The 26,336-nt window shown below is 43.7% G+C and overlaps 3 protein-coding genes across 3 annotated transcripts in view; all 3 read right to left on the minus strand.

Annotated features, from left to right (window-relative positions):
* The window catches only part of LOC111953854 (protein phosphatase 1 regulatory subunit 42), a 9,894-nt gene extending 8,340 nt beyond the window's left edge, over positions 1-1,554 (minus strand). Inside the window, 3 exon segments of the mRNA XM_070435659.1 lie at positions 596-649; positions 893-1,059; positions 1,346-1,554. Coding sequence (XP_070291760.1) covers positions 596-649; positions 893-1,059; positions 1,346-1,477 — 353 coding nt within the window. The 5' untranslated portion in view covers positions 1,478-1,554.
* A 4,309-nt stretch (positions 1,555-5,863) lies between these two features.
* Positions 5,864-10,449, minus strand: LOC111953583 (COP9 signalosome complex subunit 5). The gene is made up of 8 exons (XM_023972961.2): positions 10,143-10,449; positions 9,678-9,912; positions 9,377-9,505; positions 8,854-8,919; positions 8,385-8,470; positions 7,997-8,108; positions 6,928-7,076; positions 5,864-6,143 (listed from the first exon to the last, which is right to left on the minus strand). Exons 1-8 carry the CDS (start codon positions 10,277-10,279, stop codon positions 6,053-6,055), a joined length of 1,005 nt encoding a protein of 334 aa, XP_023828729.1. The 5' UTR covers positions 10,280-10,449; the 3' UTR covers positions 5,864-6,052.
* Positions 10,450-20,591: 10,142 nt separating this feature from the next.
* The window catches only part of LOC111953855 (brefeldin A-inhibited guanine nucleotide-exchange protein 1), a 49,835-nt gene continuing 44,090 nt past the window's right edge, over positions 20,592-26,336 (minus strand). The window contains exons 36-37 of the mRNA XM_070435660.1: positions 24,063-24,180; positions 20,592-23,921 (exon numbers count right to left, since the gene is read on the minus strand). Coding sequence (XP_070291761.1) covers positions 23,709-23,921; positions 24,063-24,180 — 331 coding nt within the window. The 3' untranslated portion in view covers positions 20,592-23,708. The remainder of the gene's footprint in view (positions 23,922-24,062; positions 24,181-26,336) is intronic.

Consider the following 26,336-nt stretch of genomic DNA (forward strand, 5'->3'; position numbering starts at 1 on the left):
GTAGAACTCCTTCAGCTCCTCTAACCCCCCCACCACCGTGATGCTGTTTCCCTCCAGGTAGAACTCCTTCAGCTCCTCTAACCCCCCCCCCACCACCGTGATGTTGTTTCCCTCCAGGTAGAACTCCTTCAGCTCCTCTAACCCCCCCCCACCACCGTGATGTTGTTTCCCTCCAGGTAGAACTCCTTCACCTCCTCTAACCCCCCCCCCCCCCCCACCACCGTTGATGCTGTTTCCCTCCAGGTAGAACTCCTTCAGCTCCTCTAACCCCCCCACCACCGTGATGCTGTTTCCCTCCAGGTAGAACTCCTTCAGCTCCTCTAACCCCCCCACCACCGTGATGCTGTTTCCCTCCAGGTAGAACTCCTCAGCTCCTCTAACCCCCCACCACCGTGATGCTGTTTCCCTCCAGGTAGAACTCCTTCAGCTCCTCTTAACCCCCCACCACCGTGATGCTGTTTCCCTCAGGTAGAACTCCTTCAGCTCCTCTAACCCCCCCACCACCGTGATGCTGTTTCCCTCCAGGTAGAACTCCTTCAGCTCCTTCTGCTCTAACCCCCCCACCACCGTGATGCTGTTTCCCTCCAGGTAGAACTCCTTCAGCTCCTCTAACCCCCCCACCACCGTGATGCTGTTTCCCTCCATGTAGCTGATATGGCACAGAGAGAGACACACACACAAACATAAGATTGAGATGTACACACATGCACGGAAAGACAAACACCCAGGAATGGAGAAACATGGACATTTGAACACAGACAGTGGAAAACAGATGAATATATCGCCAAAGCTTTAACACAGACAGTGAAAAACAGATGAATGTATCGCCAAAGCTTTAACACAGACAGTGAAAAACATTTCAACTGGATAGACAGGACAAGCTCCTACTCACAGCTTGGAGAGCTCCTGCAGGTCGGAGAGGTTATCTACGTGAGAGATGTTGTTGCTCTGCATGTATAGGTGTGTGAGGTTTGAGGCAAAGCCCAAGTTGCAGATCTGGGTGATCTTATTGTCGTACAGGTAGAGGACTATAAGGTTTCTGCACATGGAGAGATCTTCCTGCAACACATACGTTCACAAACAAAGAAGATTTCCCTACCATTAGAACATTGGAGGCTGCTGAGGGGAGGACGGAGCAAATGGAATGGCATCAAACAACAAGGAAACCATGTGTTTGATGTATTTCATACCATTCCATCTATTCCACTCCAGCCATGACCACAAGCTCGTCCTCCCCAATGAAGGTGCCACCAACGTCCTGCGCATTAGAAGCTAAAAGAGAGAAGCACAGAAACAAAACATAGCTGGCCTATATTAATTTTGGTAACTGTAGTATCGTACTTACAATGTCCACTATGTTCTTGTTAGAGAAGTTCAGGTGAGTGAGTTTCTTGAGGTACATTGGGAGGGAGTAGCTTCTCTTGTTTTTCAAATGGTAGCTGGATTTGGCAATCAGATCCATGGTGAGGCGGACCATGATGGCTCGTCACAGACACTGCTTCAGAGTGGAATCCTTTCCAGCTTCAGTCAAGCGCTCACAGAACAACCACCAGAAACGTCTGAAAAAGGGAAGTGAATAAGCTAGCTGTAAAGAGTAAAGTCAAAGGAAAATAAATGTCATTGGAGTCTTTCCACAAAAAAGTAAGTATATGACAGATTCAAAAATATATTACCTCAATGAAATATTTTAGACTTTAAGAGCTCATTAAAGTAAAGAGGGATATAAATAGCCCTAATTGAAACCTTTTCCCCAAGCATGCCATCTATTCCCCAAGCAGGCCATCTGTTTCCCAAGCAGGCCATCTATTATTAAAGCAGGCCGTCTACTCCACAGGCAGGCCATATATTCACCAAACAGGCCATATATTCCCCAAAAAGGCCATATATCCCCAAAGCAGGCCGCCTACTCCACAGGCAGGCCATATATCCCCCAAGCATGGCGTCTATTCCCCAAGCAGACCATCTATTCCCCAAGCAGGCCATCTATTCCCCAAGCAGGCCATCTATTCCCTGAGCAGGGCTGCTGACACCCCAGGGGGTTGTTTATTAGCTAGACCCTGAGACCAGATCTAAACGTGCATGTGATTTTCTCTCTCTCAATGACGACATCGAGAAGTATAGATGTCCTTCTCTGCTCACCAGTCACAATCCCTCATGAGCAAGGCTTTATGCCTTTTGCACTTCTGCCTCAGTTCCATTATGCACACACTTCTGTTGAGAGAAAAACACGCGCACACGCACGCACGCACACACACACACACACACACACACACACACACACACACACACACAGATCAGAGTGTGACAACAAGTATTTTCTAAACTTGATCTCAGGGCACGAGCCGAGGCAGAGTTGACATGAATGGAGATCGATCGATTGAGATGAGATCTCCCGTGGGCAACAACAAGATCAGTGTAGCCCTCGGGACTCGACGGACATTAGTTAATCATGTGCAAAACTGACACTAACACTAGCAGCAGTTAACTTACAGGATAAATTCAAGGCCACATTCTTTCACATATTTTCTGTAGCAACTACTAACGTTAGCTAGCAACCTAGCAATGCAGGCTAGCTAAACGTTAGGCTGTCAACAAAGCTGTCAGCGCTAACTTAGCCATCAAAAAAGAAACTTGCAAAGTAAATACAAATCTAGCTACCTCTGTAGTATGTGCACGTGTCCTCCTTGTAATGTTATGATAAAGAGACTAAAGACGCGGGGTGAGATGAATAAATTCACACTCGTGTGGTCTGTGGATATCCTTGTTGGAATGATTGCCATGGGGACAACGCGCCAAAGCTGCGTAAAGTACTTCTTCTTTATGTTTTTATGGCATACCACAACTAATTTGCCGCCCAGTGATCAAATATATCCTTTCCTATGCAATAAAAATATGAAACGGAAATGTTACTTTGCTTCTATTATCTTGAGTAGGCTAATTAACAACCATGGATTTAGTTGAGTTTTCGAGCACGAGCTGTTTACACCTTATGCCTATGGTTTACACAAGTGTCAATCAAATTGTGTACCGCGTGCAGTTGAAGTCAGAAAGATAAATTGATATTCTGCTCATTACTAATTACTTACAATGGTTGCCTGTATTCATGCATTTCATTCTTGTCAACGCTCTGTTGTATTTAACTACAAAAACAAATATTTTCGACTATGACAGTTGTGAAAAATGACCAAATACAGGCTGTTATCAATGTAAAAATATATATTATTATTCTTATAGTACATTTCAGTTAAATGTGGACCCAAAAGTAAAATGATCTAGAACAAACATAGGAATTCACAAAGGAAGTGGTAGAAAATAATTGGCTATGCAGTGCATTATTGCTGCAGTCAGCATGCAGGTAAAACAAAACATTTCCTTTAGATTGTTCAATTTTCTGTGAAACATAATTCAATGTAATGATTGTATCAATAGGTTTAATCAATTATTTAAATGATCACAATCAAATGTTATTTTGTTAATTTATGTAAAATCCCCTCAGAATGAATCACAGTTTGAGTATATCACTGTTTTTGCCATTGGTATCTAGATTTGAATAAATGTGTATATTTGCATCCAAAATATTTGTGAATTGGATCGCTTTTCACATCCTCATGAAAAACATATTTTGGGCCAGACTTTCCTGGCTGAGTAAATTGAAAAATATTGGATAAATATAAAGAAAGCCAGAATGAAACAAGCTAAATTCCTTTCAGCACTTTTCCTTTCTTCAGAAATAGTCTAAAACTATTCCATTCCAACACCATGAATTATGTGGTCTTTTATGTACCTTTCTAATGATCAGCTACTTTTGTGGTATTGTAGACCTCTGAAATAAAAACCGTTTTGCCTTTCCAGTGGTGGAATGTAAAATATTTTATGGCCATGATTATTTTCAATGAGGTCAAAGGTTAAATAAAGATCAAATAGTGTGGAACATCTCAGACAGGCACACACACACACACGCAAACAGTAAACAGATCCTGCAGCTATCCCTGAGGCCTGTAGACTATAGTGCCTGCAGACATGTACATGACGTAACCCGACACCATGTTTATTAGTTTCTCCTCTTCTCTCCAGCCAAGATCACATTGCTCCCAGTAATAATGCGTATAACGCGCCAGGCAGGCTGGGGTCGCAGTGCGATTGGCTCAGCGAGTCTCAGCAGTGACCCATGCATTGTTATATAATGTCAAGGCCCCGGCTTCCTGCGACTGAGTGACTTGCCTCCACTTATGCATGCAGAGCACTTGGCAGGGAGGAAATGTAGCGCTATAGGCCCTTCTTTCCCCCACATAGCTCCACTCTAGGGCAATGAGTGAGTTCCAACCCCCTTCATTATAGCCTACACCATGCTTGTTGAGCATATTCTGAGATCCAAAGTAAACAATATCCTTGGACTTCTGCAGGGTAATTTGTTCCTCAGGGCCTATAGGTGCCCAGTAATAAATAGCTATTCATCATAGCCTTATCAATCCTCTGTTCTCAGAACTTCAGTTAGGCCTAGTATTTTAAAATCACTATTACATCACCCCTGTTTATTATTGTAAAGTATTTTCGATGAACTCACCAAATGAGGTGCAATTCCACTGTTTCATAGATAATAGAAAACATATTAAGTGTACGCTTAATTAAAATAAATGTTAATTCAGTAACATCTTAGCAATAGTATTGAATGCTTGGTTGTCGGTCGGCCTTCATTGGAATTCACATTTACTTGTTTCCACTGTTAGCGAAGCATCTGAATGTTCATCTGGTGACGACCATAAGAATGACACGGAACACTGGTCTTATATTTAAATGATAATTTACAAACCTTGCATTAGGTAAAACCCCTTCTAAGACAGCACGTTCCATATACTTGTTGACCATCTAGCCATAACAGTATTTAGCTATAACAGTAACAGTACTGTAATGCACTTAAAACCACTAGCTAAAGAGCATTCAATGTGAGGGTAAAGCCAATTGTTTCCTGTTGTTAATTCCAAAAACTCAAATTACATTTAACATAATTCAATAAGTTTCCTCTTTCTAAAACACTTTAGGATACACACTTCACCCATTATAATAACATCAAAAGAATGTAAAAAGAAAATCATTACAAGAATTGATGCCAAAGCTCATGTACATGAGGAAATGCAGACCCATTCAAAGTACACCAAATATGGTTCCCCGCCTCGGCAATGTTGCATCAAAAATATACATTCCACCATTATAATACTACAAGAAAAAGAATTATGACATTAAACGGTGCCAGGGCTGCAGTGTGTAAGGAAAAGCAGACTGTCTGCTTCGATGTAGAGCAGACGGGTTGGGTGAATAGACTCCAGTGTGCACGGCTCCTGTTTCTGGGCTGCATCATTGCCACGGCTCGACTTGACGACTTGACAATCCTGAAGGATTGTGTACTACAGAGAGACAACTTGCACCGAAAGCCGCTCCGCAGAGACTTCTCGACCATGCCAGCCAGTGTTTACGTTTGAGCCGATGCAGCGGCTTGAGTTTGTTGTTCCATTATGTAATGATATGACTGGCCAGAGTTGAAATGACTGGCTGACTGGTTGTAGGTTTTGTTATGGAGTAATATACCATGGTCTTTGTTAAAGTGTTAAGTCGTGCTGCGAGGGTGTGTGTGTGTAGTCTACTCTAGCCAATACCTAACAGCCATGGGACATGAACATGTCACAGTGCTATGTCATGTTGAACCCAAAGGAGAATACCTTTCAAAAGTCTGCAAGCATTCAAAAATAAGAAAATACATTAACTAAAGTTGGAAGCAATTCAGTCAAAACAATATGGTTCACCAACCTCAGGAATTGTTCAATGAAAATGGTGATACTTCAAGTCAAGGAAGGAAAACTAACGTAGATACATTTTAACAACACTATTTATTCATACACTTATGTGGACATAAGTTGAGATCAATCACTCACACTAAAGAATAGCTGAAGATAAAACCAATACACCTTCCTCAGATAATAATTGAAAGATCATCCTGCTAACCAGAATCTAAATAGTAATACACACATGAGGGGTGACTCCACTTTGACTTTCGGGCTTAGATGGCAGACGTGTTGATTTGATTGAAGAGCTTATGCTTGATGACTTGAGACATCAGACCATGGATCGCCTCAATTGTCGTCTTGCAGCTAGAATAGCCAGAAAAAAAAAGAGGAAAGTTCCATTTCTCTCTGGACATGAAGCGGTGACACAGACGTCCTATCCATCAACAGACAGGTCAGATAAACAAACAGATAGGTGTTGCAATCACGGGAGAAAAACTCAATAAACCACAACCATTGTATAAATAATAAGCAGACCTTGAATAGGTAGGAAGGACAACTCTACCTGCTAAGTAACTAAGTATTCCCATTGCATCTACACACAAATAATATGTGATCAAAATGGTTACAAAACATAGTAATAATACAGAGATTCTATAACTTAGAGTAGTACATAGCGTAGGCCTAAGCAGACCAGAGATTTACATTTTCCATTGATCGTGTTCATCAGAAAGGCAAAAATGTTCCCAGATCAGAATTCCTACTCTGAGAAGCTTTGTGAATACGGACCAATGATTCTATTATGGGGTAGGAATAATTGGTTTCTCTTTGTCAGTTGTATATTTAAATGGTGTGTTTAACAGCAACTCAAATTGGTTTACAGTTGTCAATAATATCAGTAGAAATCTTTATCGTAACAGTACATAGGGCATTATCAACAATCCAATCCAGTCTGTCAATACTGCAAAACATGAACAAACATACAGTGTGATATATGGTGCCATGCCAATTTTAGAGATCAATGCATTAAATCATTCACTAAATAATCTCTAGGCCTGGAAGCCAAATAAATAATTACAAGTAAATGTAAATGCAGAATAAACAAGATCTAAATTAGATAGATAACAGGAGTGGAGGAGCGCTGCTGTACCTGTCTCGTGTTGCTTTGGCCAGTTTATCCTCGGACTTCCTGTCGTGTGTGTCCAGGCCAAGCATGAAGCTTCCTCTTCCAAGCTGAGCCTCCGACTGCTCCAGTTTCTCAGACAGGTCAAACACCTGGCCCGTGGTGTACTCTGAATTCTGGGGAGGACACACACACACATTGGATTATGTACCAATATGTTATATTGTCATGTACCATGATCAGATGAAAGCATATCTGCGTATTGTGATTAACTTAATCAAAGTATGTGGAAGCAGTAGCCTATATACCCATGTGTGGGCTTTCTTTCATTCTTTCTTTACACACACACACACAATGTTCATGCATAATTTCACCACCACCCTATTTTCTTCACCACTACTGAGACATTCTATTAAACAGTTACAATATGTCGAACTTGTTAATGGATTAAATGGCTTGTCAAGTCGCCGTGAAAGGGGTTCGGTGAAAAGGTTTGCCTAAGGTGAGGCCTTGTGTTCCATGGAGCAGGTAATTAGGAGACAATGATAGGGAGCCAGACTGTGGTGACAGTGTAGTGACTGACAAAGCCCTTCACCAATGGACCAGTCAACTCCTGACAACTAGTCAATCCATCTTCATCCAGAATGACCAGAGTCCACTGTTTGGATAGTCTGCTGCCTTTAGAGACTGTTTAGCATCCACAATGGGAATTCACTGGGGGCTTTCAATCTCTAGAAAGTATTGGCAACAAGGGAGATGATCCACGGTGAACCACAGCGGCATCTGTATCACCACATCTCCAACACATAGATATTTTGTTTAAAGATTAACATGGTGGCCTCAGTTATATTAATTAACCTATGTTTGTAAATCTGTACAAGTGACTTTTTGGAAAATAGAAGACCCCCCCGGGCCATATAAAATTATTATAATGGTCTAAATAAAGAAAGGGATTGTCATTAATATGTAAGAAACACACATCGTATATTTTGGCTGCTCCTTGACTCAGCATAGTATGGTTACATATCTATTTGTAAACAAAAGGGTTCCACAAATGTAGCATTGCTTGATTTAGAGTTAAATTCCAAACACTTACCGTCAGAAGACTTGAAGAGCTCAGAGTGTTGACCCAGTATTTATTCCAGAGGAGCTCCAGTAATTTTCGATCAAGGGAAGACTTGAAATAAGTCACCTCCAAGGCATAATACCTAAACAAACAAACAAGGCCACGGCACTTAGTGAATAAATAAACAATGTAAATTAATTTAAGAAAATACTACCTTTTTATTTACCACAGCATTACTAAGGGATTATTACATCATAATGACTTGAATTTGTTTTATAGGCTACATCAACTCTAAAATAAATAAATTAATAATATATATATATATATGAAGTGTGTCAAGTTTACTTAGACAATTTGCAAGATGATGCTAAATATTATACGTTTGCCTCAAGTATAAATGTCCAAGATGAAAACTCACTGTTTGCAGTGCACGCCGAAGTCTTCGATCTTGTTCAGGGGAATGGTCTGATATTCAGAGGGTCCCTCATCAGGAGGTTTGTAACCCTGAAAAACAACACAAACACACCAGTATTAGACTCATGATATCTGAAAATGTATATTTACTGAGAGGAAACGTAGTCTTAAAATATTTGCACAGTTCGATAGTGAGAGACAGCCAACTACTAATTAACCACTAATAAACACATTTTGCAAAAGGAATAACTAACTAAATGTTGACAATGAATCATAATAGTATTACTTATAGATACAACAAAATCTTTAAAATAAATATTCCATTTGGCATGCTGAATAGACCAAATATATTTATGAGCGATAAATGAGACCAAAATGCTGAATTTGCAGTAATTGTGTGCCTAACTTGTCTAATACCACATGTAATAAGGCTAAACACTAGATTAATGCAAGAAACGCATTTTACTCCTTACCTTGGGGTATGTTCTGAAGGCGCCAAGATTGACTTTCCCTGCAGATATGGTGCGAGTGGGGTCGATCTGGGAGGGAGAGATATACAGTAGAACAGGAAAATGTATTCCGAGGTCAGACAGTCTCTAGAGACCACTCCAAGCCGGCCACCAGCAGTGATGTTTTTTTCTCAACTACTGCTGCCAGTGTAGTCAAAGTACACACTTAATTATCCTATGCCCTTGGCACTGCAGCCCTGCAAAACCAATCAAGTGTAAATAGCATCTACAGTTACAAAAGCCAAATATTTGCCGTGCACATGGTGGACTACTACCATACATCATCAACCACTAAAGGGATGCCTAAACCTGATTGCACCCCTCTCAGTTACACATGTATAACCTTGCACCCACAAATTCAAAAGGAAAACTAAAGTACTGTATTTAGGAAGCAGCCTAATAAAAGACAAATGGACATTTTAACATGTGTATTTTGGGGGTATTGCGTTATGAGCTGAAGTTGGGGCAGATCTTTCACTGTACTCACCACCACCGCCACGAAGGGCTCCTGAAACTGCTGGTTGAGCATCTGAGTGCTGACATCGATACCTGACAACCAGCAGCCGTAACCTGGGTGACTGTGGTACCAGCCAATAGCGTTCTCCAGCCGACCAACCTGACAGTTCACAAACGGCAAGGAATCAGTATCAATACAATGAAGAGATAGTGTCCAACCATTGTGATAAACAATGACAAGCACAGTTCTCACTAAAATGTCATATGTTTTGATCCATCCTTTTATGCAACATTAAGGACTAAAATCTCATTCCAGGAGTCAGTCATATTACCTGTTTGGCATTCTCAATGTAGGCAGCCATGTATTCATAAGCCGCAGCCTGGGCGTTGACCCGCGTCTCTGTGCCCTCCACGGGTAAGGCAAAGCTGTCCATGATGTTCATGGTCTCCCCGTCCACTTTCCCAAGCATCAGCCCCATCACCTCGAGGTTGCCCCCGGACCTGGCGTGCATCACCATCTTCAGCAGCGCCAGAGCAGATATCTGGCAGTATTTGAAGTAATGATGACTATAGGACAAAAATAATATTGGTGTGAATTATGTTCAGGTAATTAATATGGCATACACTAACTAGCTTGCAATGCAGGGAGAATTCCCATTGTTGACATGCTAACTAGCAAGCTAACTTCAGCTAGTAACGTTAGCTAGCTGGTCAAGCTAACTCAGCCAAACAAGGAACTAGCAAGCAGTTTCAAATAAAACAAATGACAATCAATCATTTATCAAATATATACTTACTCCTTTGTCCATGGCTTCGCAGCAAGGATTTCTTGTTGTTGTTTTTTGTCATATTTATATATTTCATCTATGCTCTGAACTTCCTGCATACTGTTTTGTAGCTCCCATGTTTTCTGTGCCATGCTACTCCCTGCCATGTTGACAACCTATTCTCACTACCTCTCTAAAATATCAAGTAATACTAGAAAGAAAACTAGTGCGCTATCAAACGTGGAATATTTCAAAAACCTGTAATAATAACATCATCTCAAAGCAGTAGCCCTTGCTCATCCATTCGTTCGGGGAGCCATGACACTGGACTGTACCATGTTATGAGGAAGGGGAACATACACATTTAAAAAAAATAAAAAGTGACCGTGGGGTTTTTGTTCAGTTAATGAGTATACACATAAAATCATCGAATTAATTAAAAAATGCATGTCCCTAACAAATAAACTTATGCTTGTATTCATCAACAGCCACGAAAACCCATTAACGTGATGGTTTAGTCCAAATAACACAGACGATCTGATAGAAATGGTAATACTGACATCTTCTGGGGGAATATGTGAATGCTTTTCACTTATTTATTAGAAACGAAGTCATTCTTACATTTCAATTAGGTTAGGAAGGCAAATATACCTTGGAAATGATGTAGATATGTTTGTGAAAATATCTCGACCTATTCAATGTGTGTTTAATGAGTTGAAGATGATTGTCCTGTTCATTGGCTACATTTGACTAAGATCCTACAGCATGTTGCCACATTTTGATAATTTAACACCTCTCTTTCCTAAACTACAGGTGCAGGACCCAGAGACTGTGAGTCCTGCTGCACTTTATTCCCCCCAGCCATCCCAAAGGCCCAGCATAACATCCAGTTTAACCATGGAGGCCAGCCTCCAGCGACTCCCATCCAGGAGGGATGCTGCCACCCTAACCAACAGAGGGACAGGGACAGAGGGTCAGGCCCCACGAGGGCGGAGGCGCTGAGAGCTCCACAGACCAGAGTCTTTGGAAGGCTGGAAGAGAAGGCCCAGAAGGAGAAGCAGGTGTAGAGTACAGTAGTACAACTCTGAGGAGGACCTTTCCACAGAGGAAGAGAAGGAGGAGGAGGAAGAGGAATTTGAGTTCTTGGAGAGGAGGAGACCCAGAAGAAGCCGAGAGCCAGAGTTCACTGGGAGAACAAAGAGGATGATAATCTATCACAGCCCTGACAGGTACTTCTCATGAGAGATTTTCTATCAGCAAACTACCTGCTGCTGTGAAAACTGCATTTAAAAAAAAAGGGATGGATTATGCTCATTGTAATCTTCCTGTTTAACATTGTAATTCATTTCTATGGCAGAGTTGTGCAGGAGAGGAGGGAGGTGGAACCCCATGTTGTCCATGAAGAGCACATCAGAGAACAGATCAGAAGTAGGCAACACCAAAACCCAAAACTGAGCCACTGCAATTAAACATATTAGATCAGTCAGGGCTTTATTGCTTAACTGATATTGAGGGTAGATGTACAGTTGGCACTTTAGCACAGTTGGCCACCACATGTATAAAACCTCTCTGTATTGATTGTGGAGGGAGACTACAATGGAAAACTGTAATGCACAATATTTGTGTTCAGTCCCCGTCTCGCCGGCTTGTTTATTTATTGCATTTCATTGTTGCATTTTATTGTCATACCATGTACAGTACCAGTCAAAAGTTTGGACACACCTACTCATTCAAGGGTTTTTCTTTATTTTTTACTATTTTCTACATTGTAGAATAATAGTGAAGGCATCAAAACTATGAAATAACACATATGGAATCATGTAGTAACCAAAAAAGTGTTAAACAAATTTAAATATATTTTAGATTTTAGATTCTTCAAAGCAGCCACCCTTTGCCTTGATGACAGCATTCCACATGCTTGGCATTCTCTCAACCAGCTTCACCTGGAATGCTTTTCCAACAGTCTTGAAGGAGTTCCCATATGCTGAGCACTTGTTGGCTGTTTTTCCTTCACTCTGCGGTCCAACTCAGTTACAGTTACAACTCAGGTTGGTGATTGTGGAGGCCAGGTCATCTGATGCAGCACTCAATCACTCTCCTTGATCAAATAGCCCTTACACAGCCTGGAGGTGTGGTGTGTCATTGTTCTGTTGAAAAACAAATGATTGTACCAATAAGCGCAAACCAGATGGGATGGCGTATTGCTGCAGAATGCTGTGCTAGCAATGCTGGTTAAGTGTGCCTTGAATTCTAAATAAATCACTGACAGTGTCACCAGCAAAGCACCATCACACCTCCTCCACGCTTCACGGTGAGAACCACACATGCGGAGATCATCAATTAATTAACCTACTCTGCGTCTCACAAAGACACAGTGGTTGGAACCACACATCTCAAATTTGGACTCATCAGGCCAAAGGACAGATTTCCACCGATTTAATGTCCATTGCTCGTATTTCTTGGCCCAAGTAAGTCTCTTCTTTTTATTGGTGTTCTTTGGTAGTGGTTTCTTTGCGGAAATTCGACCATGAAGGCCTGATTCACGCGTCTCCTGTGAACAGTTGATGTTGAGATGTGTCTGTTACTTTGGCTGCAATTTCTGAGGCTGGTAACTCTAATAAATGTACCATCTGCAGCAGAGGTAACGCTGGGTCTTCCTTTCTTGTGGTGGTCCTCATGAGAGCCAGTTTCATCATAGCGCTTGATGGTTTTTGTGACTGCACTTTAAGAAACTTTCAAAGTTCTTCAAATTTTCCGCATTGACTGTCCTTCATGTCTTAAAGTAATGATGGACTCTCGTTTCTCTTTGCTTATTTGAGCTGTTCTTGCCAACTTACCTGGTAAAATAACGGTAAAATAAAAAAATAAATAAAAAATGTGGATTTCTGTATACCCCCCTACCTTGTCTGTATACCACCCCTACCGAGTGGCACAGTGGTCTAAAGCACTGCATCTCAATGCATGAGGTGCCACTACAGTCCCTCGTTCTAATCCAGGCTGTATCACATCCGGCTGAGATTAGGAGTCCCATAGGGCGGCGCACAATTGGCCCGGCGTTGTCCAGGTTTGGCTGGGTTAGGCCATCATTGTAAATAAGAATTTATTCTTAATTGACTTGCCTAGTTAAATACAGGTTAAATAACACAACTGATTGTCTCAAACGCATTAAGAAATTCCACAAATTAACTTTTAACAAGGCACACCTGTTAATTGAAATGCATTCCATGTGACTATCTCATGAAGGTGGTTGAGAGAATTCCAAGTGTGCAAAGCTGTCATCAAGGAAAAGGGTGGCTACTTTGAAGAATCTAAAAGACAGACACTCACTTCAATTCCATCATTGGAGCTGCATTTATCTGACTGGCAATGTGATGGATCTTTACTCTTTAGTTTCTGGGTCACTGGGTAGAGAGAAGACTGCAGTCAGACACTGGGATATGTTGTGGTAGTGTGTGAGGTGCTGGTGATGGTGCAGGCTAACTTGGATGTGGCTGCAAGGAGGATTGGTTAAGCTGTGTGTTTTATGAGGTGGTTCATTGATTAGGTGAACTGAACTGCAGACGTTTACCTAGGTACTGTCTATCTGTGTAACAGTGTAACTGTTCTCCAGTTTTGTGATGCCTGCGGCCATGAAGACCGCCGGGAGATCCAGATCTGATTCAGCCAACAAGGAAGGACAAGGCCGAGTTTGTACCCGGACTCATCCTCATAAATGGGCATCAAGGGGCCCGGTGGGTGTCCTTAGCACAGGACTTGCATGTCTTCCACTTTGTCTAGAGACCTGCACACAAGTTATCCACTCACACCAATTAATCACACAACTCATTGCTAAGTAGCACAGATTTTTTAGTTTTAAGTTGTTTAAAGAACCAGAAGAGGGCACCCTAAGCAAGCATTGAAAGCTGTGTGTAGGCTATACACTGAGTATACCAAACATTAAGAACACCTTCCTAATATTGAGTTGCAACCCCCTTTTTCCTTTCAGAACAGCCTGCATCTCAAAGGCACTTTTGCCTTGCCCATTCGCCCTCTGAATGGCACACACACAATCCAGGTCTCAATTGTCTCAAGGCTTAAAAATCCTTTGTATTTAACAAGTGACATCAATAAGGGATCATAGCCTTCACCTGGATTCACCTGGTCAGTCTATGTCATGGAAAGAGCAGGTGTTCTTAATGTTTTAGACTGTGTACATACACAGACTGTGTATCTGTGTATGTCTCTCACAACTAGTGATATTGTGTTGATAGGGTTACCCATAATGTTTCATGTCTTTCTTCAGAGGAGCCGATCAGCATGTTGTAGCTCTCCCTGGGGCTGAGCTGGGTGTTGGAGCGATAGAGGCCAAAGCAGTCCAAGGAGAGTGTGTTGAACTACCAGGAAGCCCTGAGACAACAGGTAGGCTAGACATTGAAACATGTATTACATTTTTGTTTAAACTAGGAAAACCCCATTGACATAAACAATCTCACAGGACAGTAAATGCTTTCAGGACATTACAATACAATGAGACGTGTATGTGTGAAATACTCAGGTGGTCTCCAGCCAACCACACCTTTTATACACCATAAATCACTCACACCTGTTGGCAGGGAGAGGGACTCATTTTGTCTCCAGCTGTGGAATGGAGGTGAGGTAAGTGTGATGGAGAGATGTGATAGCCGTACTCTCATTAGTGTGATAAAAGTCTGCCCTTCTCTTGTCCTTACCTCAGCTCACTGACTTTCTCGCTATCTCTCCCCACTTCTCTCTCCCCCTTCCACTTCTCTCTCTCAAGAGAGTGAAGGATAAACCATGAAATATTGATTGAATTCCATCTCCAGTTTGTTAGTCATCACAGTATTATGTGTACCAATAACTGCATATTTGGGAAAGAATGCATCTGTTTTTTCCCATGTTTCAAACTGCTTTGCTTTGTTGTGCACCACTGAACACACCCCTGGCTCCCAGGCTGTTTTCTGAAGAAGGATAAGTTAAGTGTAAAGAGGCACATTGAGATGCTAACGTTGCTATCTAGCTGTGTTTCTCTCTGCTGATTCTAGAGGAACAGGAAACCAATGACTCAGATTAGTGATAGACTGCAATATTTTGACGGGAAGAGATCAGGCGAGAGCAAAGTCAGCACTTTTCCAAGGTAAAAGGAATAACTGCAGGAATACCACAAGAGCAACATAAAAAGGCCTTTCATGTCATACATACTGTAGAGCTCAGTTTGAATATTTTGCAATAGATTCAAGTTTTCAACCATCCGTTGTTCGAGATGTGAAATAGAGAGGTAGGCGGAGCTTTGGAAAATTGAATGTTCTTATCTTTCAAATAAAATGAGCTTTAATGATCAGTAGTTAATGGCACCTTTCCATCCCTGGGTGCAGATCCAGGAAAGAAAGGAGCGATAGAGACAGGAGAGGAGGAAGAGGGATTTACGATGCCAAGATCGAGGCAGAAATGAAGGCCTAGGACCCCCTGGGGAAGGAGGGGCCCTTCTCAGAGATGACAGGGGAAACCTCATCAGTACGTCATTTTTGATTTACTCCATAGTCCTCTTTAATTACTCTCTCTCTGTTCACTTTATAGTGACTGTAAAACCAAAATGATAACTTCTCTGAATTTGACTATGACACCTTTGGTTTCAGTCACTTTGTTAAATCTAAGCCTCTGGGTTATTTCTCTGTCAACATCTCTGGCCCTGGTATGAAGAGGCATTGTAGCTGAATCTGTGAGTCACCACTGCGTTGAAAGTGTCTCTGTAGCTGATGACGATGCCTCCAGGTGATCTGAACAGAATGCACAGGACCAACGAGGAGGAGTACGTGAACCCAGAGTCCAGGGACAGGTGACGGCCACAGGGCTCTGTAGGCAGGAGTGAAGGACCTAACCCCAGGCAGGACTGGGTACCCTCTGCCCAGCGAGTAACAGGTAGCCCAACTCTCACAGCCACTCAGTAAAGGTCTGAGTTTTCACTTTACTTTGTGTGTATGTGCATTGATGAGTCACCCCTCTCATCCGTCCCTGCTGGTTTTTCCTTGGCCCAGCTGTCCCAGTTTGCCCGAGGCAACGTGTTCAGTGATCAGGACACTCCACAGCAGCTCCAGGAGCAGGACACGTTCAGGCAGAGGTGTAACATGTTCACAATACACTGGATACTGTAAAATATGACTTGGTGTTGTATTGAGCCATCTGAATGTGAGTTGGACTCTCTCCTTTATGCAGAGCCAGAAGGATCCTTCCCCTCCTAACCCAGACTTGCAGAAGAGACTGGGCAAGCAGCTCCTCACTCCCAGATCTCTCTCTGCTATCAGCCAGCTCTCCTCTAGGCCCAGGCACTTGAATGTGTCGAACATCCACAGGCCCAGGCGCTATAGCTTTATTCTGACTCCGCTTTCATCCCTGGAACAATACACTCACTGTCGGTGTACGGTTGTGAACTTAACATGCATATTTTATAGTGGCGACTGTGGTGTGTTTTGAGGTGTTGGATCATGTTCCATACTGTTGTGCTGTGCCCAGGCGTAGAGGGCACCCCCATGGGGACATGTTTGAGATGGCACGCCACCCAACTCTGGAGTAGCTGCTGCAGCTGCTCACGTCAACATGAAGAACACCAGGGAGTTCAACCAGCTCAAATACAGAGGTATGACAATGACAGTCTTTATGCTATTAAAAACAAGAAACTACATTTTAAGTGAGAAGTAGGCATCAGCCTGAAGCCCAAAAAGAAAGGAAATTCACATGAGCATCATAATGCCTACTACACCTATGCTCCACCAAGGTTTTACAGCACACAGCTTTGAGGTCCAGACCCCGGACAATAATAACTGGACATTAATCTTTTCCCTCCATTCTTCTCATTCCCTTATTAATGCCCTCGCCCAGATCAAATATAGAGATGAATTGACACCACCATCCCATGCATTTAAAGGCCTATACCCAATTTATGAGCCTCTTTTCATATTTTTCTAGAAGAATAACTATGATCCATTCCTGTTCAGCTTGGCTGGATGTGCAGCCCTCATCAAGCCCCTCTGTCTCCTCTCCTCTTTGCCATGGCATTACTCTGATGAGGTCATGGGGCGACTCATCATTAAAGCCATCCATCAGTAACGGACAGTTTGGCAGCGTAAACACAGGGCTTAAACTAAGGAAATTGACTTTGAATGGATTCCCAGTACTGAGTTTATATGGGGGTCCAGAGAACACTTCAGACACGCAAACATACAAAACCGGGGTTAGAAAAGTGGGAGATATAGAAGCCCTGTGTACAACAACAGTTGGGTGTGTGTGTACGCTGCAGGGTGATGACAACACTGTATGCCTGTGTGTTGAGTACACTACAGTGAGTGGACACACATTGCTTTTGCCTGTGAGCAGATCGTCTCTTGCTTCCATTACTATAGCTCACCAGAGGCCTACCTCTTCCTCTCCCTTGCGGAGAATGGGACAAGGCATGAGAAGTCTTGCTCCTCTCTGCTTGTCTACGTTCCTCCTAGTCCATCTGTAGCTCAGTGTTTAGACTGCAGAGTAGCTGAGTCACCATGGCCTTGGCTCAGTCAGTATAGACTGATGGAAGAGGGGAGGGGTTGACAATAGGATTAGGTCTAGATGCTCTTCACCCCCATATAAGGTCAGTGTCGACTATCAGTTTCATCTTGGCCACAGCTGAACTAGTCCTGTAAGTGCACAGCACTCCCTGCTGGTTTAGCCTCTCATCATAATGAGCGCTGGCCAGAGAGTCCCTCTGATTGGCTGGTGTGGGAGGAAATCCACTATGATAGGCTAATCTGGGCCCATCTGTACCTCTAATGGCAACAATAGTGCTGTATCAGTACACATGACTACCGCTGCACTCACTGCCTGACATCTGTGTCATGGTGAGGATGTGGTAATCCTGGATGCAGGGACTGAGTTGTGTGTGTTACAGACAGCGCATCTCATCAGGAGGTGCATCACGTGTGCCCCAACCCCCCCAGTGACAAACACAGTCTGGACATCCAGCAGCAGGCTCTGCTCAGGGAGCAACAATGCAAGATCAGGATCATGAGGAGAGTCAGGTCAGACACACTGTCTAACTCATCTGTCTAACTTGGTTTTTATAGGTGTCTGACAGTCTGTGTTGATCCTCTCAGAGTGAGAAAACAGTCCGAGACCACCAAAGAGTCTCTTTATTGGAGTCAGAGAGTGCTGTTATTGGTGAGCCTGCTGGTCAAACAACCTGTTTTTGTAGAGGACACATGACTTGAGTCAGTGACAGACAAACTGTCCTCCTGAGGATATGCTTACTGGAAGGAATGAATAGTAATACATTATTACACTGAGGTGGATATGGGAGGAACACACACACACACACACACACACACACACACACACACACACACACACACACACACACACACACACACACACACACACACACACACACACACACACACACACAGGTGCCTGCCAGTGCCAACACGGCATAGGCCAAGCCATGGCGCCCACACAGCTGGTAGCAGTCCTGACAGAGCAGAAAGCCTGTGCCAGCTGCAGGGTGGTAGTAACATGGCCTTGGTCCGGCTGAAGGGGGAGAGAGGAGAGCAGGCAGGGAATGTGTTTCTGAGAGTCTACTGCACAATGCAGAAAAAACTTCTTTTTTTCTGATATTACTGAAGAATAACATGAGAAGATTGGATAAAATATAAACATAATATACCTCCAATATTGCTATGCCTTAGTATTTTAGACGGCGTAGCATTTTTACTAGTTAAGGTTGGGAGAGACATCATCCCACCTTGCCTGTTAGGTGATGTAATGTAAATGTGTTACAGTGCTACGTCCTCAGACGATCCTAACTGGAAGCAGGGTCCCCATCCCAAGGGCCAGGGCAGCCCAGGTTGACCTGAGGTCCAGACAGCCCTCAGCCCAGGAGAGGGAGAGGAGAAGGCCTGCCGTAAGGAGAGACTTTGAGGATGTAAGAGGCTATTCCAGAGAAGAGAAGGGCATGTTGCTTCAGTTGAGTCATCATCACATAATTACAGTGCCACTTCAACAGTCCATTAATGTCCTCAATCTGAGAAGGGCCTTGGGGAAACGTTTCTGATAATACACAACAGTCCCTCTTTTTTTAGGCATTAGAATGTTTTTCATAAATCCTGTAAGACAATGGCCAATACACATTTTCTCTGTAGTCTGTACTAACCCGTTCTGCTGTACTGACAGATGTTTCCATGCTGTGGTCCAGAACATGGTGACTGCTGGTTGTCAGAGCGATGACAAGGGCCAACCGGATGCCCAGTCTCTGTTCTCTGTGACAAGCCTGTACGTGGAGGGGACCGCATGTACAGGCTTGTGATAGAATGACGAGGTTGGATGTAAGGTCTCAAAGCACCACAAACTGCAACTTATTCAATGCTGCAACTCAATATAGGCTTTTTGATAGAATGTCATGAGAAATGCAAATGTAGGTATCTAAGTTAGGATTGGGCCATGAGGTGTCTGTCTGTTTGAATGACGTCTCTCTGGTCTCCAGGGGGGCTGTCAGCCGATGAAGGGGATGACCTCTTACTGCGGTCCACCCCGTACTACCCGGTCAGGCATGTGTCCATGGAGACTGTTGCCACAGAGCGCTGGCTACGGCCCGGCACGTCAGACACGCTAAAATTGTTTGGGGCTGGTCAGAACCGGACAGAGACCGGTTACCCACATCCTGGATGGGGAGTGGGATGGGCCCTCCACCTAACATGGATGACCCCTTTCATCTACACATAGTATCCCATTCCCTTCATAGCTTACTACTTTTGACTAGAGTTTGAGGTCTATATTTTATATGCAGTCGATCCCCAATACAAATTTGACAAAATGAACATGGTCTATTTCTGTGTCTGCATCAGAAGAGAGCAAAAAACATCCATGTTTGTGTTTTTATGCAGAAAAACATCTGAATGTAGCTTATGCATGTGTGAATTGTTTAATCAGCCACCAGGGCAGACGTCCAAATGGAGATGAGGTAGTAGCAGAGATATTTCAGTCTCTGTATACAACAGCTCCATGTAGTGGGTAGGAGCAGGGCAGCGTCTGCTGTGTGATATGGCTACAGCTGCAGGAGTAGGACTACAGTATGGAAGAAGTATAGCCTCTGGTCTGCTGATGTAAGTAACTATGGTAACCTTTTGACTGGTTTGGTCTGCTGATGTAAGCAACTATGGTAACCTTTTGACTGGTTTGGTCTGCTGATGTAAGCAACTATGGTAACCTTTTGACTGGTTTGGTCTGCTGATGTAAGCAACTATGGTAACCTTTTGAATGTACTTTTGCAGAATTAATGTTTTTAAAACATGTGAAATGTGTATCTGGTGTTGAAATGTTTGTATGTAGCAAGAAAATGTGTGTTCATATACAGTATAGAAAGTTTTTATAATCTTGTCTTTGTCCAGACTGGTCCTTGGTGCTCAATCCTTTCCTCTTAAGACAGACTCATATAGTCCAATCAAATGGTCAAACAAATCAAGTTCAAAAACTTTATTGACCTATAACCTGATTAGAATGTCGGATGATGACCAGTTTTGTACAGGAAGTTGTACAGAAGTCTTTTTTCAACATAGAAAACTTTACATTTCTGTACCATATACATTTTGTTTTCTACATCCAATCCACACACCATCCAGAAGTCTTATTTTAAAGCACAGCTAACATTCTTCATTTACTCTATACATACAGCCTGTCCCCAAACCAAAGAAAATTAAATATATTATTAATTTATTTTAATTTGTACACACTGAAAACTAACTTCAAACATAAACATACCTGTGACTCAGAAGCAGCTCATATCAGGGGCCTATTCAGAAGCATTGCAGATATAAATATTGTATATAGAGCAGATAATTACTTTCATTACATGAAAGAAAATCATATCTACACAATACATTTCTAGCTGAGCGTTGTGTAACGTTGCAACCTCCTGAACAGGCCCATAGTTGCTATTTTTCCTTCCAGTTTTAGGAAGAGCCCAGTTATCGACAATCAGTTAAAAAGCCTCAGAACATATCAATTGAATATTTTAACCCTTCACGTTCTGTCGTGTCGTCATTCAATTACAAATCTCATATAGGACAATCTGCAGGAGAGGTGGTCCAGTAAATCAATTATCACAAAAGTAAAAATCTCCAGTGTATTCAATGATGAGATCAGGGCCTAGATTCAATCAGATCAGCATTAACCGGCGATAGACAGCCGCATAGCAGATGTTTTGGCGGTGTCTGAGGTGGAACTGCATTGGAGCCCTCAAATCGGTGAGCAGCTGCTCTAACGATCAATGCCACACCCGCCCCACTCGCGTTAGTTAACAACGAGAAAGTGTACGCTATATAGAAATAATCAAACTAAATAATGAGGATTTCTATCAGCCTAATCGAGGTGTAGATTACATCTCACATTCCAGTGTTCCAACTTGTAAACAAGGCTGCGTGGGATTTGTGTTAATGCGACTCCGTGCAGCCATTGGCAATGTCCGCTTTAGATATAATGCCAGGAGTCACTTGTGGATTTGACAGCTCTAATGCAGTTGCACCTCCGACTCCGTCAAAACAACCGCTATGCGGATGTCAGCTAAAACGGATCTGATCGACTCGAGCCCTAAGTGCAGCAAAATCCTGTGAAAAAACTAAACAAAACACAGAAATAAAATCTAGTGTTATCAGATTATATGACAAAGCGGCTTTTCTGTACTTCGTTTTTTCATCCACGAGGTGATTGCCGCTAACGTTAGCCATCAGCGGTGCAGCCAGGAAAAGATCAGAATTATCATCGAGTAACAAATGTCACATTTCATATCACTGAATATTCGTCAATTGCATTGCATGATGTACGTGTAGCCATTTCATTCTCTAGAATCGCTTTTAAGGATACAGTAATGTCAAGAAGCAAACCCGTTTTAAATATATTTTGACTCTGAGGGATAGTTATTCTGCAGTCGTTAGAGAATCAGATCTTCATGTACAAGGCCAAGCCATTCTTCCATGATATGAGAGGCTTCGGGTATAAGTAGCCCATAGGATCTAGGATCAGTTTGACCTCCCAATATTATAACCTTAACTATAGGGGGGAATGCAAAAACTGGCCTTAGATCAGTGTCTAGGGGCAACTTCAACCTACTCTGATACACTACATGGCCAAAAGTATGTGGATTCGACTATTTCAGCCACAGCTGTTGCTGACAGGTGTATAAAATCAAGCACACAGCCATGCAATCTCCATAGACAAACATTGGTAGTAGAATTGCCTTACTGAAGAGCTCAGTGACTTTCAACGTGGCACCGTCATAGGATGCCACCTTTCCAACAAGTCAGTTCGTCAAATTTCTGCCCTGCTAGAGCTGCCCTGGTCAACTGTAAGTGCTGTTATTATGAAGTGGAAACGTCTAGGAGCAACAACGTATCAGCCGCGAAGTGGTAGGCTACACAAGCTCACAGAACGGGACCGCCGAGTGCTGAAGCGCGTAGAGCATAAAATCGTCTGTCCTCGGTTGCAACAATACCAAGTTCCAAACTGCCTCTGGAAGCAACGTCAGCACAAGAACTGTTCATCGGGAGCTTCATGAAATGGGTTTCCATGGCTGAGCAGCCATACACAAGTCTAAGATCACCATGAGCAATGCCAAGTATCAGCTGGAATGGTGTAAAGCTCACCTCCATTGGACTCTGGAGGAGTGGAAACATGTTCTCTGGAGTGATGAATTACCCTTCATCATCTTGCAGTCCGAAGGACGAATCTGGGTTTGGCGGATGCCAGGAGAACGCTACCTGTCCCAAAGCAGTGCCAACTGAAAAGTTTGGTGGAGGAGGAATAATGGTCTGGGGCTTTTTCATGGTTCGGGCTAGGCCCCTTAGTTCCAGTGAAGGGAAACGTTTAACGTTTCAGTGTACAATGACATTCTAGACGATTCTGTGGCAACAGTTTGGGGAAGGCCCTTTCCTGTTAAAGCATGACAATGCCCCTGTGCACAAAGTGAGGTCCATACAGAAATGGTTTGTCGAGATCGTTGTGGAAGAACTTGACTGGCCTGCACAGAGCCCTGACCTCAACCCCATCAAACACCTTAAGGATGAATTGGAACGCTGACCGCGAGCCAGGCCTAATCGCCCAACATCAGTGCCCAACCTCACCAATGCTCTTGTGGCTGAATGGAAGCAAGTCTCCACAACAATGTTCCAACATCTAGTGGAAAGTCTTTCCAGAAGAGTGGAGGCTGTTATAGCAGCAAAGGGGGGACCAACTCCATATAAATGCCCATGATTTTGGAATGACACGTTCGACAAGCACTTGTCCACATACTTTTAGCCATGTAGTGTATATGGGAGGTGCCATTTTCTGTCACATGACCAGTCAGGTTCACAGTAGAGACACCTTGGAGTTTCCTGTACCGTTAGTTGGGGATTCTGGGTAACTGCCAAATCCAGAAGGGTGAAGTCTGGTCAGATGCACCCTTCATAGTACCCTGGGGGATGGGAGACCATAGTCCTAAAGGGTTGGTAGACAAACCCAAGGCAAGCGGGGAGGAGGACTTCCAGAACTCCAGGCTTCCCTAGTCAGAGGTCTCGCAGCCAGCCCGCTACAAGTGCACAATCACTGGGCTTCCTCTCCAGCCACCACCCCCCTCTCCACCTCAACTTCCTGCTCTGCTTCTGGTTCTGCAGGTAGTTCAGGCAGCTGGGCGATCTGGAACACGATGCCGATGCGTAGGTAGAACTTCCGCAGCACAGCCCGCAGTTCTGGGATTAGATCAACCTGCATGATCTCACACAGCAGAGGATAGTACCTGGACGCATGGGCCTTGAACTGTGGAAAGAGAGAGAGACATAAAACATCTACCTACAGATTCATCTCCATTCAAAGACAGGGTTAGGTCTTCTTGTCGCTGACAATGACTTGACCAAATCAGTGGCCTGTCTGAATGTTGTTAATGGTTGACATCCTTACCCTGTCATCACTGATCTTCAGGACCTTGGTGAGGAAGAGGAGCAAAAGGTTGGTCCAGGCTTCTCTGTGGCTCTCTGATGTTAGAGTCAGGAAGTAGGCTACTGCCTCACTGCACACACTAGAGGGAAAGATCTTGATAGACTCATTGACCTTATGAAAACTGTTCAGCGACACAGAAATGAGATGCGATTCACAAATTATTTAGCAGCAAGACTAAATTCACAGCCAACATGAAATTATTTGACTCCACACCAGCCACAAGGAGAGGAGCAGCTGTGACCTCTGACCTCTAACCCTCACCTCAAACAGAACCTCCATCTCTCCCTCCCGTCCTGTCATCTCCTCCCTTCTTCACAGCCCCCTTACAATCCATGAGCTAATCACCTCCGAAATCTGCTTAGCCCTCGTAAGCACCTTACTGGGAATCAACTCTGCATGTCGGCTGTCCTCTCTCATCTACCGTGCCATGCTATACTAGTGTGGTGTGTGTGCTGTCCTCTCTCCTCTACCATGCTATACTAGTGTGGTGTGTGTGCTGTCCTCTCTCCTCTACCATGCTATACTAGTGTGGTGTGTGTGCTGTCCTCTCTCCTCTCCTCTACCATAGAGAGAGATAGCCCTTACTGGGATCAACCTGCATGTCGGCTGTCCTCTATCTACGATGCTTGCTACTACTAGTGTGGTGTGTGTGCTGTCCTCTCTCCTCTACATGCCTATACTAGTGTGTGTGTGTGCTGTCCTCTCTCCTTACAATGCTATAACTAAGTGTGGGTGTGTGTGCTGTCCTCTCTCCTTCTACCATGCTATGCTATACTAGTGTGGTGTGTTGTGGCTGTCGTTCTCCTCTACCATGCTATACTAGTGTGGTGTGTGCTGGCTGTCCTCTCTCTCTACCATGCTATCTATATACTAGTGTGGTGTGTGTGCTGTCTCTTCCTCTACATGCTATTACTAGTGTGGGTGTGTGTGCTGTCCTCTCTCTCTCCTCTACCTATGCTATACTAGTGTGGTGTGTGTGCTGTCCCTCTCCTCCTTACCGATGCTATACTAGTGTGGTGTGGTGTGCTGTCCTCTTCCTCTACACTGCATGCTATACTAGTGTGTGTGTGTGGCTGTCCTCTTCCTCTACATGCTATACTAGTGTGGTTGTGTGGCTGTCCTCTCTCCTCTCCTCCTCTACCATGCTATGCTATACTAGTGTGGCGTGTGTGCTGTCCTCTCTCCCTCTACCATGCATAACTACGTGTGGACGTGTTGGCTGTCCCTCTCCTCTACCTCCATGCTATACTAGTTGGTGCCTTTGTGCTGTCCTCCTGCTCCTCCTACATGCTATACTAGTGTGGTGTGTGTGCGTCCTCGTCTCCCTTACCCATGTACTATACTAGTGTGGTGTGGTGTGCTGTCCTCTCTCCTCTACCATGCATGCTATACTAGTGTGGTGTGTGTGCTGTCCTCTCTGTCCTGCTACATGCTGATGCTATATCTAGTGTGGTGTGTGTGCTGTCCTCCTCCTCTACCATGCTATACTAAGTGTGGTGTATGTGCTGTCCTCTCTCCTTACCATGCTATGCTATACTAGTGTGGTGTGTGTGCTGTCCTCTCTCCTCTACCATGTATACTAGTGTGGTGTGTGTGCTGTCCTCTCTCCTCTACTACCTGCTATGCTATACTAGTGTGGTGTGTGTGCTGTCCTCTCTCCTCTACCTATGCTATACTAGTGTGGTGTGTGTGCTGTCCTCTCTCCTCTACCATGCTATACTAGTGTGGTGTGTGTGCTGTCCTCTCTCCTCTACCATGTAACTATATCTAGTGGTGGTGTGTGTTGCTGTCCTCTCTCCTCTACCATGCTATGCTAGTATCGTGGTGTGTGTGCTGTCCTCTCTCCTTACCATCTATGCTATACAGTGTGTGTGGCTGTCTCTCCCCAATGTATTAGTGTGGTGTGTGTGCTTGTCTCTCTCCTCTACGTGCCATGCTATACTAGTGTGGTGTGTGTGCTGTCCTCTCTCCTCTACCCGTGCCATGCTATACTAGTGTGGTGTGTGTGCTGTCCTCTCTCTCTACCATGCATGCTATACTAGTGTGGTGTGGTGTGCTGTCCTCTCTCCTCTACCATGGATGCTATACTGTAGTGTGGTGTGTGTGCTGTCCTCTCTCCTCTAGTGCCATGCATACTAGTGTGTGCTGTGCTGTGCTGTCCTCTCTCCTTACCTGTGCCATGGCTATATCTAGTGTGGTGTGGGTGCTGTCTCTCTCCTCTAACCGTGCATGCTA

The sequence above is a fragment of the Salvelinus sp. IW2-2015 genome, linkage group LG27 (genome assembly GCF_002910315.2).
Source record: "Salvelinus sp. IW2-2015 linkage group LG27, ASM291031v2, whole genome shotgun sequence".
NCBI lineage: Eukaryota > Metazoa > Chordata > Actinopteri > Salmoniformes > Salmonidae > Salvelinus > Salvelinus sp. IW2-2015.

Bases quoted from the DNA above. Each gene is read 5' to 3' on its own strand.
- LOC111953583 (XM_023972961.2), bottom strand. From the start codon at position 10,279: ATGGCAGGGAGTAGCATGGCACAGAAAACATGGGAGCTACAAAACAGT. The intron at 9,506-9,677 runs GTAATATGACTG...GTGAACTGTCAG, and splicing joins ACATTGAGAATGCCAAACAG to GTTGGTCGGCTGGAGAACGC. The intron at 8,920-9,376 runs GTGAGTACAGTG...TCTCCCTCCCAG, and splicing joins AGCCCTTCGTGGCGGTGGTG to ATCGACCCCACTCGCACCAT.